The sequence below is a fragment of the Ursus maritimus genome, unplaced genomic scaffold (assembly GCF_017311325.1).
Source record: "Ursus maritimus isolate PB19 unplaced genomic scaffold, ASM1731132v1 scaffold_35, whole genome shotgun sequence".
NCBI lineage: Eukaryota > Metazoa > Chordata > Mammalia > Carnivora > Ursidae > Ursus > Ursus maritimus.
The window spans coordinates 18,198,158-18,215,279 of record NW_024426119.1 but is presented as its reverse complement, the minus strand read 5'-3'; the positions used below and the strand labels follow the sequence as shown (position 1 = coordinate 18,215,279).

The 17,122-nt window shown below is 43.7% G+C and overlaps 1 protein-coding gene across 1 annotated transcript in view; it reads right to left on the bottom strand.

Annotated features, from left to right (window-relative positions):
* Positions 1-13,768, bottom strand: part of NEDD4 (NEDD4 E3 ubiquitin protein ligase) — a 130,470-nt gene extending 116,702 nt beyond the window's left edge. The window contains exon 1 of the mRNA XM_040620611.1: positions 13,543-13,768. Within this exon, the coding sequence (XP_040476545.1) occupies positions 13,543-13,587 (45 nt within the window). The 5' untranslated portion in view covers positions 13,588-13,768. The remainder of the gene's footprint in view (positions 1-13,542) is intronic.
* Positions 13,769-17,122: the final 3,354 nt, after the last annotated feature.

Here is a 17,122-nt window from a genome sequence, read left to right as displayed (position 1 = left end):
GCCATTGAAATTATATACCTTTTGTATGAGAAGAGACGCCATGAACAAAATGAGAAGTCAAGGGGACAGACAAGGAGGAAGTATCTAAAATGTGTGCCATTGACAAATTATGATTATCCAGAATATATTTAAAAAACTCCTAAAAACCAATAAGTAAAATACAAACAACCTAGTAGGAGAAATCACAGAGAATAGACAATAAACACGTGAAATATTTTCAATCTCAGTAATTAGGGAAAACTCTAATATGCTGTTGGCAGGAAGTATAAATTGAAGAATCATTTTAAAGAAAATCTACTAAAGTTCTAAATCAATAACCCAGAAATTCCACTTTTAGGTCTATCCCCTAGATACACTCTCACTCTGATACTCAAGGACATAAGCATAGCAGTATACACGGCAGCATTTGTAAGATCAACAAATACGAAATAGATGTTGCCCAATAGATAGCAACCTAATGGATTCTATGATACAGTCATTCCACCAGCAAGTGGTTAGTCATATTCCCTTGTGAGCAGAGGCCTGAAAAGGCGAAAGTACACATATCGTGGAATATTTATTTCAATCTTCTCCTACTGCTAAATGCTTACAATCACCCTCATTCCTGGAGGTTTCACTGAATAAGTATGATCATGGAAATGTTCAATTAGCTCCAAATCTCAGATGACGAATTCAGATAATACAAAAATGCTTACTAGAGATGCTACATAAAACATAAGTTTCCTGTAGCCCCAAATAAAACTAAATACATAGCTGATTTTGCAAGAAAGAAGGGAAAATCCTCAGGTATCAGAATAAAGACAGAATTAAAAATTAGAGAGGAAAAGATGTGAACTGAAATTTCAGTTTTCTACAGGAACTTATTCCCCAAAATCTGAAGACATTTGCAGTCACCCTTTCTTCCTGGAAAAATCCCACTGAATAAATGGGCCCATTGAAGTGTTCTATTGGCCTGACCAGCCAAATTCTTGTCTCCCAGTTGACTGGGAAATGGCTGTACTTTTTTAGATAGGTATGGATCTCCAACACTGAATTCTTAAAATTAGAAGTCTTTTCTGTGATGACTTAATAAATAAATACAAACTTTTTCAAGTGGTAAAGTGTAATCAGAAGTGCCATCAGCAAATAATGTTATTTGATAATCCCAACTTTTGTAAACACAGACAAGTGTTTATAATTTATATGTAAACTTAATTGAGGAAAGAGATTACCACACCCCTCTTAAAAAATTAATCCATATTGGTGGAACCTCTACTGAAACCATCCCCCAGAAGTCTCCTGGAGAAAAATGTAACAACTATTAATTTTAAAAATTCCAGGGAATGATAAATTACTCACAGTCACAAACTCATTTAACTTTTAAACCTTCTTGCATTTCCTACCACAAATATCAGAACTAGTTAGTTTGGGTGTTGTGGTTAACTGATGTGAAACTATATTGATTTAAGATTCTATTGTAAAATTAAATAAGAAGTGCCCTTTATTTTCATATTTGCATTCACTTAAGGGCATTTTATAAATTAATGCTAGAAAATTGCCAAAACGGGTCTTTGCAATCACAACCACAAGCAGAAATCATAATATCTCACAGCATTTTTGAAACTGAAGAACATAAATGCTGCAACAAGAGACTAAACTCTTCAATAACTTTGGAAACATGATATTCAAAGTACTGCTAATAGAGACGTGGAGAGTGCTCAAATGAGGAAAAAATAAATGAAAATTAAACATCTTTTCCTCATTCAAAACGGGGACATTATCCCCAAATAGATCCCAGCTCTCCTTTAAAGCTTGAGACTTCCCCTTCCACTGCTAAGAAAGCTTTTTTGATTTATGAAAGTGAAATGGAAGAGTTGCAAATCCTAGGCAAAGATAAGTGGTTTTTCTCAATTACAGTGCGGAACAAAATGGTAATGCGTTATCTATGCAGGGGCTACAGGAATTAAAAGCGGTTTTCCAGGGGCGCCTGGGTAGCGCAGTTGTTAAGCATCTGCCTTCGGCTCAGGGCGTGATCCCGGCGTTCTGGGATCCAGCCCCACATCAGGCTCCTCTGTTGGAAGCCTGCTTCTTCCTCTTCCACTCCCCCTGCTTGTGTTCTCTCTCTCGCTGGCTGTCTCTGTCAAATAAATAAAATCTTCAAAAAAAAAAAAAAAAAAAGGCGGTTTTCCAGGCCTGAGATTTCTCCACAATTCACAAAACCAGCTACTAACTGCTCCCTAATCTTCTGTCAACCCCCCCAAATCCAGGAATAGGAAATGCACAGCTCTAGATCTTTCCATCTCTCACACGTCTTGGAAGAATTTTTGTTCCTCTCTTCATCCTTCTCCCACCCCTCTGTTGCCTCCCTCCCATACCTAACTCCCCCCTCACACCTCCAGTCAGTTTACTTAAAAAAGATATTTACTTATCTCTGAGATTTTACACAAGTTGGGCTCCCTCTCCCTGGGACAGTCGTCTCCATCCCCTACCCCTTCATTGTTAAAATCCTGTATCATCTGAGCAGCCATTTAAAATGTACTATTAATATCATCTAATGACAGAAAATAATTACCATGTTAACTAGAAAAATGAGGATGCAGAGTGATATCTATTCTATGATAACTCTGTAAAAATGCATGCTGGTAAGTGGGTAAAGATTAGACGGAAATACGCAACAGCGACAGTAACTATTTTTAAAAATGAAATAAAATAATGAGATGATAGGGGCTCCTGGCAGGCTCTGGTGGTTGAGCACCCAACTCTCAGTTTCAGCTCAGGTCATGATCTCAGGGTCCTGAGATCAAGCAGCCTGTCAGGCTCAGCACTTAGCAGGGAGTCTGCTTGAGATTCTCTCTCCCTCTCCCTCTGCCCCTCTCCCTGCTCTCTCAAATAAATAAATAAATCTTTAAAAAAATAAAATGAGATGATAAAGGTTTTTGCTTTACTTCTTAAACTTTTCATAAATTTTAAATTGTAGGGCACCTGGGTGGCTCAGCTGGTTAAGTGTCTGCTTTCAGCTCAGGTCATGATCCCAGGGTCCTGGGATCAAGTTCTGCAATGGGCTCCCTGCTCAGCGAGGAGTATGCCTCTCCCCTCTTCCTCTGCTGTTTACTCTCTCTCTCTCTCACTCTTTGTCAGATAAATAAAATCTTTTTTAAAAGTTTTTAAATTGTAGTTTTCTTTTTAAAAGCTTGTCCTTCCTTCAAAGTCCAAATGCTATCTTGTCTAAAAGCCTTCATAGTTGAAACGAATTTTCCCCTTTTGCTGTTAAAGGCCCATTTTTATAGCACTTATCACAGATATAACGATGTGTCTTTCTCCACTATTAAAACTGTGAGATTTTGAAGTTCAAGAAATTTATCTTTTCATTATCTTTGTATTCTCTGTGGAACCCAGCAGAATACTTGGCACACAGCAGGGGCTGACAAACTCTTGATTAACCACAGAGCTCTCTGAAGCAGCCGAAAGTAAGAATAAGGCACTTTATGGAAAGCAAGGAAAAGTTTGCACAAGTGGTGAGCCCAGAACACTGGCTGCCAGATCTATACCCACCAAACAGAAGACTAGAAGACCTCTCTCCGAGGAAACGGAGCAATGCACGGGGGGAGCAGAACCAAATACTATAAATATTTCTGTGTGAGAGTCCCACTGGGAAATGGTAAGTTCAGAGAACCCTATCTCGAAACACTCATGGGACCTGCCCACTATATGGAGGATGTATGTCAGCAAATGAGGGAATCAATTAGCAAGGAGGAAGACAAGAGATTAAAGAAACAGTGGCTCCAACGCAGAACAGAGATCAAGGCAATTCTCGCCAGGATAGCAAATGGAAGCCTCCCGGTGATGGCTACTCAGCAGGTGTAGAACGGAAGCCGGTCAGATGGTGCGCGGAGCAAGAGGCGGTCTCCAACAAGAACGAAGAAAGGGGAATGCATAGCATCCGTTATATATATAACATCTACACTGAGTGGTTTTAAAGCACCGTCAGACAGTTTGCAAATTTGTGACAAGTACATAGAAAACTAAAGTGAACAAAAAAATGCACAATAAAGTTATAAACATGGCATAAAGGGTTCTGATGTGAATAATACTGTATTCACATAATGCAACAATATAAATACTGCATATTTATTTTAAAAAGTAGTAGAGTGGAAAGGATGTATTTTTTGTCTTTCTTCTTCTTCTTCTTGTTTTTGCAACATATGTTATATATTAATTACAGTGACCATATTTTCAAAACTAAAAATTCAAACCTACGGACTGCCAGCAGTTTTGTTCCTCTGGAGTGTAAATTTACTGGAAACATTTTATAAAAATGTAAATGCTAGATCACTCTTACTAGGAAATACATGAAATGAGGACTGTCCCAGTAAAGGTGGAATATACGACTGCTATAGATTTGCTTACACAGGGGCACCTGGGTGGCACAGCGGTTAAGCGTCTGCCTTCGGCTCAGGGCGTGATCCCGGCGTTATGGGATCGAGCCCCACATCAGGCTCCTCCGCTATGAGCCTGCTTCTTCCTCTCCCACTCCCCCTGCTTGTGTTCCCTCTCTCGCTGGCTGTCTCCTCTGTCGAATAAATAAATAAAATCTTTTAAAAATAAATAAATAAAGTAGACATTACTATTTAAAAAAAAAAAAAAAGATTTGCTTACACGGTCAAAGCTCCTTCACAGTGTTTGGCAGTAATAACCATGATAAACTAGAACACTCAGAATCCTTACACTTAGGAGAGAGCTGTGGTTCTCAAAGTGGATTCCCTGGACCAGTGGTATGAACACCACATGGGAATTTACCAGAAACACACATTTTCAGGCCCCATAGCTACTGAATGAGACACTCTGTGGTGGGGCCAGTAGACGGTGTTTTAACAAACTCTCCGGGTGATTCCAATGAACGCTAAAGTTCAGACCCACAGGTAAAGAGCACGAAGGTAAGAAAGGGAAGTGCTATAGTTAATGCAGTTGTGTGACTATTCCCCTTCTAGAAAACCATAACTTTATTCAGTCAGAACTATAAAATTTCCAAAAAGGAACAGCTCATCATCACTTCACATTTTAACACTACTCTTAAATGTGATAGCACCACATACACTTCTTTATACATGAAATGCCTCTGGAAAGGTACACATCAAGCTGGTAACCTATATTTGTGGAAAAAATATTTTCATAAGATCTGTAGACTAATGTTCACAGTTTATTCATAAGTAGCCAAAAGCTGGAAACAACAGAAGTGTCTGTCAAAAGGAGAATGGGTAAACATACAATGGAATACTACTCAGCAATAAAAAGAATGAGCTGCTTATACAAACCACCACATGGGCGACTGGAAACATTACATTAGACAAAAGGAGCCAGATACGAAAGAATACATACTGTATGATTCCATTTATATGAAGTTCTAGGACAGGCCAAACTCAGCATGGTGATAAAAGGTTGCCACCGGAGAGTGAAGTGGTAAGTTGACAGGAAGAAGGCCCAAGGGGACATTCTGGAGTGATGGAAATATTCGTCGTTTTTTTTTTTTAAGATTTTATTTATTTGAGAGAGAGAGTGAGCACGAGCAGGGGGAGGGGCAGAGGGAAAGGGAGAAGCGGACTCCCCACTGAGCAGGCAGCCCAATGAAGGACTTGATCCCAGGACCCTGGGATCATGACCTGAGCCGAAGGCAGACGCTTAACCGACTGAGGCACCCCGGCGCCCCCCAGAGTGATGCAAATAGTCTACATCTTAATTGAGTTGGATGCTACGCGTGTTGTTGAAAAGCACTGCACATCAGAGTGTACATTTAAAAATCTGCATTTCACTGTTTAAAAATTTTACTCCATTCCCCCTCAAAAAAGAAAAGCAAAATAAAGACATTATCAGACAAAAAACCCGAGTAAGTTTATTTCCAGCAAATACTAAAAAAAACTTCTACAGGATGTTCTTCAGGCAGAAAAAGGTGATCCTAGCTGAAAAGCCAGAGATGTGACAAGAAACGAATAACAAGTAGAGAAGAAGTTAAACATCTGAGGAACAAATACTAACTACAAAAAAAAATGTTAGCGATGATGATGTGTGTGCGTGTGCACGTGCCCACACCCGTTTGGTGAGTTTCCCTCGCCCGCCTGCCGGGCTCTGCTCTTCCCTCCTCTCCACACTCATCTCCTGACACCACCGTTCTAGTCTTCTTCACGTTCTTCTCCATCTTCTCCTCTGCACGTGCCGTTCGTTCTGTTTACCTGGACGGCTTTTTTGCCCCACTCTTCACCTGGCTAACTCCTATTCGTCCTTAGAATCAGATTAAAGGTGACTTCCTCAGCCTTTCCTCATACTCACTCGCTCCCCTCCTTCATACCATACAACATGAAGTCATCTTGCCTGTTAAATGCTTTTATCTCACCTTCCTTTCCCTTCACATTTATAAGATGTGCGACTAGGTATTTACTGTCCTTCTCTTCCCGTAGGCGGCAAATTCAGTGAGGTCTGTCATTCGTCATTATCACCTCGTGGCCTGATCCAAATGCCTTACACATAGTAACGGTTCAACGAATATGCAAGCAAATACAGAATTCAAGTACTTGAGAGGTCCACCTAAAAGCTGTTAACAAAATAGACAGAAAATGTGGAAGAACCTAAGAATCGTTACAAGTTAATTCTGCACCTGTTACATTTTTCACCTTCCTGAGAAAGATTCTCTGCTGTTAAATTCTTCTATTTGGGCAACTATTTGCAGTAGGACAGTGGAGGGACCAAGTCTTTGGTATTAAAGAAATCTGAGATTCAAGCCCAGATCTGCAATCTAATGGGACCAAGTCTTTGAGCAAATCACAATCTCACATTCCTTATCTGTAAAACGGAGATAACACTATCTACGTCTGCAAAACTCTTTCAATGATCACAGCTACAGCGTGAGAACATGTGGCCTGGTGCTTGGAATATAGCAGGCATTCAACTAAAGTCAGCTCGGAATATATTTAGGCTGACGCTTTACCTTAGAGGAGGGTATTTTCATGAAAGCATCTCTATGCACCGACATGACTGTTTACATGCATTGCCACAGCACATCTCATAGGGGCGGAAGCCAAACGTTTGGGTCAGGCCATGGGGTTATGATGTTGCACTACGGACGTATTCATTCCTCAAGACTTCAGAAAACTTACCACAACCTTTTTTCATTTGTTTGTGCTGTGTCTTTCTCCCTGCATTTCTTCTCCTACCTTCTCCATTCATTTATCCTCTTAAAACTCTGATAGGATTAGCAAGGGAGCCAGCCTAAGAAGGGAGAGGTCAGTAACACTGATGGCCACAGAATTCAGTGGACAGCGGGTTCAGCAATTCAAGTCAGCCACCTTACATTCTCTCGGTACTACACGATCTTCTGAATACCAGACGCAGCTAGGGAATGGGAGAGTCAGCCGATGTAAATACCCTGCTCTGACAGGTGACAAATACCTATGCCAGGTCACCGAGAGGGACAAAGCCAGAATTCCATCCTAGTCAGATTCGATTCTCTATCCCCCTGTCTACCCTAAATGATTTATTTACGGGTGCCTTCCAGCTCCAATACCCTACTCCTGCATGACAGATGAACTGCTAATAGGTAACTGTAGGAAAACAGACACACAGTGCCTCTAATCTCTTCCTGGTGCAGAGGACTCACGGTCAGGCCCAGCTTAGGCAGGGCTTGGGGGCTGGACGGAGTCTCGTGGGGGTGCGTGGTCAGCACGCTCACCAGCCTGGGGCACTATGGGAGAAGGGTGGTACCGTACGGAGCTGCCTCAGTCGATGCCCACGCGGCCCTGTGCCACAGCAGTACTCCTAGCAGCAGACAGAGGCAGTGCCTGCCTGCTTGGGAAACCAGGGACACCAACAACCTAACTACAGAGACCCGGCAAACAAGTAAAGATAATGAGAATAAGAAAAGTCAGAACTTTTACTGGTAGGGAAGGTACTTATGGCTAGAGAGAGCCCTGAGGCATTAGATTTGAATTTGAGAAACGGATATGAATTAATGACTTTTAAATACACGTATACAGATTGATATAGAAGTAGGTATACATTTATGTGTGTACACACACACACACACATTTCTTAAGTGTTTGCTGAGCTGGTTGAAGAGCAATGACATTCAATAGTAATGAGCACACTGAGCACCCAGATCTTGGCTTCTAAAAGGCATTTTCTCCTAAATGGCACCAGTGTTTCTAGAAGGAGTGGCTGGTTCCAGACAGTGGTGGGCCAGGCAAAATACAAGGGGAGTCTGGAACATCTTCTGCTAGAAAGTCACGAAGGGTTCAAAGAAGGATGGGGCTTGTCAAATGAACTAGGAACGCCCCTGAAAGGGCTTTCCACTGACCAAACTGATCATTTGAGCAACAAAATATTGAATGATAGGAAATAATCACAACCCATTGAATAAGGTGGAATTCTACACATCCATGCTGACATAAATAAATAAATAAAGGACAAAGGGAAAGCTCTTCTTACACAGAATGCCAGTTAATAAAGATGGAGATAAAAAAATAGTGGTGTTTGATTCAGGTGGAAGTCATCAATGAATGCTAAACGTGCTGGATGGAGATCTGATGAAGGAAGGGTAGGCTACTTGGCATAATCTCTAAAGATGTCCCCACCAAATACTGACCGGTTATGAAGGGGGAAATAGTGACATTACAAAAAAGAAACCTGGCAGACACCAAAAGGATCAAGTGAGCGAGGTTATCATTGACAGTGATGGGACAAAGCAATATGCACCCCCTTGGAGGCACGGAGAAGAATGCAGCATCATCTCTGTGATTCCTCCCCAAAAATATGACTTTGACGTGGCCCTGAGGAAGGAGGAAACAGACCCATGCTGGGGAATATCCTACAAGTTGTAAGGCCTGTACTCAATAACTGTCAAGGAACTGATACAGATTAGAATAGACCGCAAAGCCATGACAAGTACACGCAACCCATGCTCCTATGTGGGCTCTTGGACCAGAAAGGAAACAGAAATTATTAGAACACCTGGCGAAGATTGATGGGCTCTGCAGTTCGGATGGTAGGGTCATATCAATGCCGATTTTATGGCTTAGAGGACTGGACAACTGTTATATAGAAAAGTGTTCTTGTTGGGGCAACTGGGTGGCTCAGTCGGTTAAGTGTCTGCCTCTGGCTCAGGTCATGATCCCAGGGTTCTAGGATTGAGCCCTGCATCAGGCTCCCTGCTCATTGAGGAGCCTGCTTCTCCCTCTGCCCCTCCCCCTGCTCATGCTCTCTCTCTCTCTCTCTCTCTCTCTCTCTCACTCTTTCTCAAATAAATAAATAAAATCTAAAAAAAAAAAAAAAGGAAAGTGTTCTTGTTTTAGAAAAATACACACTAAAGTATTTAGAGGTGACAGGGCATTGTGTCTGCAGCTTGCCCTCAAATGGTTTAGAAAAAGACTAATGAGGGGCACCTGGGTGGCTCAGGAGGTTAAGCTCCTGACACTTGACTTCTGCTCAGGTCCTGAAATCAGGATCATGAGATCCTGCCCAGCGTCAGGCTCAGCGCTCAGCACAGAGTGCCTTTGAGATTCTCTCTCTCCCTCTGCCTCTGCCCCTCCCTTTGCTCATGTGCGTGCTTGCATGTGCTCACTCGCGCTCTCTCTCTCTCTCTCTGAAATAAATAAATCTTAAAAAAAAAAAAAAAAGGCTAATGAAAAGGATCCTCCAAAATCCTCCAAAAAGGATTATGGAGGAGTTGTAGTGAAATATCAACAGCAGGAGAACTTACATGAGGACGATCCGGAGTTCTCTGCACTGTACTTCCAACTTTTCTGTTGGTTTAAAATAACTAAAAAGTGAACAGCTATGAAATAAATTCTATTTATCCACTTCTTTGGTCCCATGGAAACCCATGAAAAATAGAATGATGCTGGAATTAAGGAGCTGCAAAAAAGGAGCAATGGCAAAGTCAACACATCAAAGTGTGGGATAGATACTAACGAAGCTGGGGCTTAACCTGTGCTTCTCCTCCCCTGCGCAGTGAATAAAGGTTTGGGAATTGTGTTCCAGGCTCGGTATGATGCCAGCTCTGCTTCTGCTTGGCATCAGGGGTCTAGAAATGTCAGCAAAGGCACTTCTTAGCTACCCCGCTGCTTACGCACTGCTGTCACTGTCCCCGCCAAAGGCATTCATTCTTCTGCATGTGCAAACTGTACTTCCAAACTGGCAGTGGACACGCTCAACTCTTTCCCTTTCCTTCCTTCTCTACCTTGTTTCAGTTGTAGGAAACGGACATTACTCTAGATGTTTTAAGAAGAAAGAAGTTAATCTAGGGAATTGGGGGCTTACAAAATCGTTGGGAGAGCTGGAGGGGCAGGCTGCAGCCTGGGGCCTCCCGAGGCCCTGGAAACAGCTCGAACTGGCCCACCCAGGAAGCTGCCACTTCTGTCCCCATCAGGAAGGCAGGGAATCCTGGGACACCCCCAGATCGGCTGGCTTAACAAACATATCCCATCTAGTCATCAGGAAGCGGCCACCGCCACTGGTTCTGCAACTTCCTATCAATCCTCACAAAACAAGTTACCAGATATTGAAACACTTCTGCAGGAAAAGTCAATGTCTACATGACTGTGCTTGTCAGGAGAACTAGCCAAAGAAACAAGAACTTACGCTCCACTTCATTTCTACTTTCCAAAACTCAAGTAAGTGTGCCATACTGGGAAACCTATTTCAAAATCCCATTTCCAGAATGCTAAGTGCCAGAAAATATGAGAAACACAGTGTTTGGCTTTCCAACCTCTGCCTAACAGGGAAGTCCACTGAAAAGAGGCTGGAAGGGATGCTGAATTCCAGTGTCCATGGCTACCACACGTCTCCTCACCAAAGGTTGGTGAGAATTATCCTCTATTATTAATCCCAAGCGACTGTCAGAGCAACTCTGGTATAATTTATATTCACTACTTCCTTAGTTTGTTATGCTATAATGACAAAAGTCTGCACACGAAGCCAAGACCGTCTCTTACTAAAAGACATTTATATGTGGAATAAGAGCTAAGGCTCACTGAAAAGTGATAGAGAGGAATTATGATCTCAACTTTGGCTTACTTCAATGAGCCACTAATATGCTCATACGGTGTGACTCAGTGGTTAAAATATTGGTTAAATTATAATTCTCTGAGTATCTTGTATCCCATGTCTGTTCATTTTTCTTCTTGTTTCGGTTTCAAATTTAAAATAAGAATCATCACTTTTTGCTGTAATAGAAAAGCTACCTTATTTTTAAGCAACAGCAGAGGGCTGCCTCTTCCCAACTCCTCTGTGAGTTCTAAAAAATAACAATGTTTTCTTCTTAAAAAAAAAAAAAGTGAGGGGGAGTCTTCTTCTAAGTCCTCTTTTACTTTGTGATGGACCAGAAAATACATGACAAATCAGAGTGATGAGATGGTAACCTCTATCCGGAAAACTAGCGATTTTCATCTTTCCCACCAGACTGTGAGTTCCTCACAAAACAGGCAGGGACTGTTTTTTCTCTGTGTATCCCTGCGGCCAGCACACTGCATGACACAGAACAGACAGTTAAATAATGTCTGTTGAATGAATAACCCAGAGGAAGAAGTGGAAGACAACAGTCCATCATCATGTCTCTTATCTTCTGATCTCACTCTCTTCCTCAATGTGGACAAAGCAGACAGAGGGAGCTGCAAGGAACTTTGAGTCATGGGACTGACAACTGGACCCCCATTATGCAAACAGCACGGGCCCCACGCCATGAAACTTCCTAGAAGTACAAATCCCTCAGGATGCAAGTTCAGGAACACCTCATTTCAAAGGGTGGAGTTTCTGGCCTTTAGCCCCAGTTGCTTACTGACCACTCACTAACTGCCATAATTTGTTTTATTTCAGCTGCGCAGGTGATGTGAGAAGCAGATAACGGAAAACACAGGACCTGTACCAAAGAGAGAAGAGTGCACGATGCCTCTGGCAATATTCAATGATCAACTGGCTTTGCTGGAAGGGAATGACATGAGAAATCTGGAATCAGGATCTACCTCTGAGTAATAACGACAAAAAGGGAAGAAAGTCCAAGGCCAGCCTGATTGGGTTGGATGTCAGCTTGAGGTTATCTGCACTGAACAGTTTATGGTGGCAAAACAGGGAGACCTGACCGATAAGAAGAAAGCTATCACAGGTTCAACACCCCATTTTTTCCCTCTGATCCCTTCTGCTAAACAATAATGGACGTTAGCAGGAATATCATCTTTGGCCATAACATACTGACTGTTGTTTCTGAGGGTCTACCAAGCTGCCACCATTTTCCCACCACCAATTTGCTTCTTTTTGGTAGCAATAACTAAGAAATTGAATTCTAATCTATCACATGATTAGTCTCAAAACACTAAGATAACTTGCCTACATAAACAAGTTGCCCACTGTTTATACACAAAGAACTGTCAAGATAAATGTAAAAAACATTTTGTAAAAGACATTTGAAGATACCAAGTTACTAAGAGAAGGAACTATTTCAACACTGTCAGAAGATAAATTAAACTTACGGTGATGTATTACAGTTTATTGGGTCCAATCTTGATAACAGGTACATGTGACAGATTGGCCAGTCAACAAGAACGCTTAAATTTGATTTTTTCCCCCAAACTGAACTTGTCACTTTTAGACTAGATAGCTTTTCATCTCCCACCCATTCCCGTTTTTGAGACAATCATCAAGAATTTAGGGAAGCCACATCTCATTTAAAACGGAACAACTCTTTCCAAATGGCCTCATTTTTACCAAGCGTCAGGCATAACCAGCCTAAGTTATTTTGCTGAGAAGACACAGTTTTCCTTCTCAAATCATGAAAATTTTCAAAGTGAACAGCTGTGGGAAGTTCTTTAAAGTATTTATACTTTTTCGACTTTATTTTTTAAGTATCACTGAAGACCAGTGAAACATAGCACGAACTTGCCACACTTGACACTAGTTGCTGAACAGGAGGACGATCTATCTGCCTGCTTCCCCAACGCCGGTCTCCAGTTAGGGGGTTAAACGCGATTTCAGATTAAAAAAAAAAAAAAAAAATCAAAACAGCTAATGACAATTCTCTTGGAAGTCTTCACGTCAAAGTCCATGAAGTTAAGTCCAGCGGGCCTGTGCCAGCGCCGGCTCGTCAACAGCCGGGATGCTGAACTCCGGGGCAATCCGCCCCACCCCCCGGAGCTCACGCACCGTCGGCGGGGGGTGGCAGGAAGAGGCCGGCGGGGCGAAGCGCTGCGCCCCCGCGCACTCACGCCTTTCGCTGCCTAATGCCCCTCCTCGGCACTTCCTGAAGGAAACTGACAAGGAAGGCGGCGGCTCCGGGAGGAGAGGGGTGTGGAGTCCACACGCTGGCGAAGAAAATGCCGCTCGCAAAAGCAAGCACCCCCCCACACACCCACACCCACACACCCGCGCGCGCCGGGCCGCCCCAGGTCCCCGCGGCGCCTTGCGCGCGCCCGGAGCTCGCGCGGCGGTCGTGGGGGCTAACAGCCGACCCTTTGGCAGCCGCCGCCTCCTCCGTCCGGCAGATGAGCAGCGAGAAGGGAAGCCCGCCCCGCAGCCCCTCGGCCCCCGCACCTCGTCCTCCGGGAGCCCGAACACCTCCACCGCGCAAGTTGCCATTTCCGAACGGTTCCAGTAAACCGGACGCGCTCGCCCCCGCCCAGGAGTGGGAACAGTAGTGAGGAGGAGGAGGAGGAGGAGGTGGTGGAGGAGGAGAAGAGGGAGGAGGCCGGAGGAGGTGGAGGAAGAGGAGGCGGCGCTCCCCCAGCCGTCGCAGCGCCTCCCCCGGCTAGTGGGCGCCAGTGGCGCTAGGGAGTGCGGCGGGAAAGGGCCCGCGGCGCGCGTGCTGGGGCGTAGGGGTGGGGGCGCGCGCGGCGGGGAGAGCGTGCGTGGGGGGCTCGTGTAGGAGGCAGGCGCGTGGCGAGGCTCAGGGCGTGGGGAGTGCGCGTGGCGGGGGCGCGCGTGGCGGGGGCGCGCTGTCCGCTCCCGCGCGGGGAAGTTGCTGCAGCCCCAGGCGTCGCGTCGAGCAAGCCCTGGAGGCCGGGGACTGCCAGCCCTTCCCCTGGGAAACAAAGCTGCGGTTTTCCCCAGCAACAAGTCTCACTCAGATCCGCTCCAGAGCTCGGCGTCTTACTAGACGCCTGGGATCGGGAGCGCTTAATCCCAGCTTCACCACAAGCCCTTTCTTGTTGGTTAAGGCTGCCGATTCCAATAGAAGCTGAACCTTGCGACCTCGTGGGGGAAAGCCCAGCCTGAGTGAGGCAGCAAATGGGGAGGCCTGAAGGGATCTCATCATTCTTGGACTCAGGATCTGAAATTCTCTCCGTGTGATTTTTAAACACTGTGCCAATTCATAAGCGATTTCCTGTCGTATGGTCTATCTTTAAAGCCTACCCATAATGTCCAGCCTCCAGGCTTAACCCTGTAAACCTGCTTAGCTGAGCCTTGACCTGCAGCACCACAAAATGTAGCGAAGAAAAGGGGAAAAAAATGCAACGAACTAGGACCTCCTGTGCTGTGGAATAATCATGCTTATTTTATAGTCATGTCTGATGGATTTTATAGTTCCCTAATCACAGGAAGACTTTGGTGTTGAATAACTGATCTAACAAGGGTAACATTATGAAAGATACTTTGTTATTTCTAACGCATACAAAAAAAAATCTTGTTTGAAAGTTCTCCTTTAATCCTTTCTCACTTTTTTTTTAAGATTTTATTTATTTGACAGAGATAGAGACAGCCAGCGAGAGAGGGAACACAAGCAGGGGGAGTGGGAGAGGAAGAAGCAGGCTTATAGCGGAGGAGCCCGATGTGGGGCTCGATGTGGGGCTCGATGTGGGGCTCGATCCCATAACGCTGGGATCACGCCCTGAGCCGAAGGCAGACGCTTAACCGCTGTGCCACCCAGGCGCCCCTAATCCTTTCTCACTCTTAATATCTGCTCGCTGCCTCTAACACTAGATTTTTGAGATCTTTAAGGTTTATTTTTCCCCCCTTACTCTAAACCCCCTGGACCTCATCCGTTGCCATTGGCATGGTTTCAGCTACAATCCTCCTAGAGATCTCAGACTAAGAGCTCAATAGTGCAAGATATGTTACTATTTAATTTTCTGTAACTGAACTTAGTTTCTATGTTGAGCTTCCTGTCTGCTCAAGTGGTAGAAAACTTAGTCCTAATCGGTTCACTGTTCTTCCTAACCCTCGTTTTGCCCTTGATTGTACACTCTAGCAGGCAGTTTTAGTGCTACGTCATCTCGGGGATGGAGGGCATGGCACAGCCCTCATCTCTCCAAGTTGGCATTAGTAGAAACATTTTTCTTCCCACTGGGCTCTAATTGTAGACATCTGTATCCATTAGAATGAGGTTTAGCTGTTAGTAATAGTAACCCAAACTAACAGAATTTAAGGATAGATGTTATATTGTTCTTGTATATAACAGTTCAGAGGTAGGTAGGCCAGGGTAAATAAGGCTGCCTTGCTCCACAAAGGCATCAGAAATACAGGCACTGTAAAGCTGGTGCTTTGCCATTTACAGGTGTGGTCCTTATGCTCCTAGTCCAGAGTGCCTCAGGCTCCAACCATTACACCCCTGCTCCAGGCAACAAGACAGAGGAAGGAATGAAGAAGGGAGCTCAGGTCTCATGCTCGTCTTTTGAGAAAGGCTTATAGAGTCTTCTACTTAAATTCATAGAACAGAACTGAGTCACATAGCAGGATCTAAATACGGGGTAGGCTGGCAAATACAGACATTTCTGGGGAGGCTTGTGGGGTTCTGTTACTAGGGAGGAAAGGGACGGATGGTGGCGTGGGGTGGGGGGGAAGCAGACTAGCAATGTATGTCCTAGCATCTTTGCCCTCTGGCATTGAGGGAGAAATCAGCACTCCCAATCTGTTTCTTGTCTTCAGGCCACATAATTTCAGGCCCAAAGATGAAAACCCCTTCTGGGCCTCTGACCTCTCTCATCTGCCGCTGGTCCTCTGCACCATTCTGTGGCTGTTGAGACCCGGGGCCTGTCTCCAGCCTGCTTTGGGTATTCAAGCTTTGCATGGCTTCTGCAGTATTGCTGTCATTCCACTTTGGTAGGCAGTGGGGATAACCGGCACTTCTTTAAAGCCTTCGACGTAAGATTGTACCCAGGATATAGGTCATCTCTGCTCTTGGATTCTACAGATCTGGGGAGTTGTCATTCTCCAATCTGAGGGAAAAACCCAAGTACTAGAAAGGAGTTGTTCTTGGAGGTAGTCACTGTGTCCAGTGTTATCCAATAAAACTTTCTGTTATGAAGGAAATCGACATCTGCACTACCAATATGGTAGCCACTAGCTTACTTGGTTATTGAGCACTTAAAATGTGGCTAATACAAATAAGGAGTAATTTTATAGTTAAATATTTACTTGTGGTTCAGATTGCCATATTACACAGCACAGGAAATGTGTCCCAAATGTGTCCAAACATGTCCCAAATTGTAGACATTTTTTTAAATTAAGTTTTGAGTACATGCAAAAGATTTAAAAATGTTTAAGGTATGAAGAATAAAAATGACACTAATGTACTCACCACCCACTGTAAGAAAAGGAATATTACCAAGAACTTTTTTGTACCTTTTGTGCCCTTTCTTGCCCCCACCAACAGATATCTACTATTTTCAATTCTATGTTTACTGTTTTCATGTGTTTTTAAAATTGTTTCACCAGCTGGGTATGTATTCCTAAATAATACATTGTTCATTTTTGTGTCTTTGATCTTTATATAAACGGAATCATAAAGTGGCTTACATTTTCCTACCATTCTATTTGTGAGATTAATTCATGCTGAAGAGTTGTAGTAAATTTATGTTCACTGCTGTCTTATATGACATTGAAGGACTTTACCACAATTAGTCATTCTTCTGTTGTCGGACATTGGGGGAACAGGGTTTTTTGTTTTGTTTTTAACTTGGAAACACCTCTTATTATATGACTTAGCTGTTTCAAATGTTTGTAGCATGCTGTTTAGATAAATGGCAATGGTGTCTCTGAAATTGAATGATGGTTCAAAATTTTTGTATCCGTTGAGGAGCGTAAATCTCAGTCGGTACTGTGACTCTTGATCTTGGAGTTATGAGTTCAAGCCCCACACTGGGCGTAGAGATTGCTTTAAAAATTTTTGTATCAG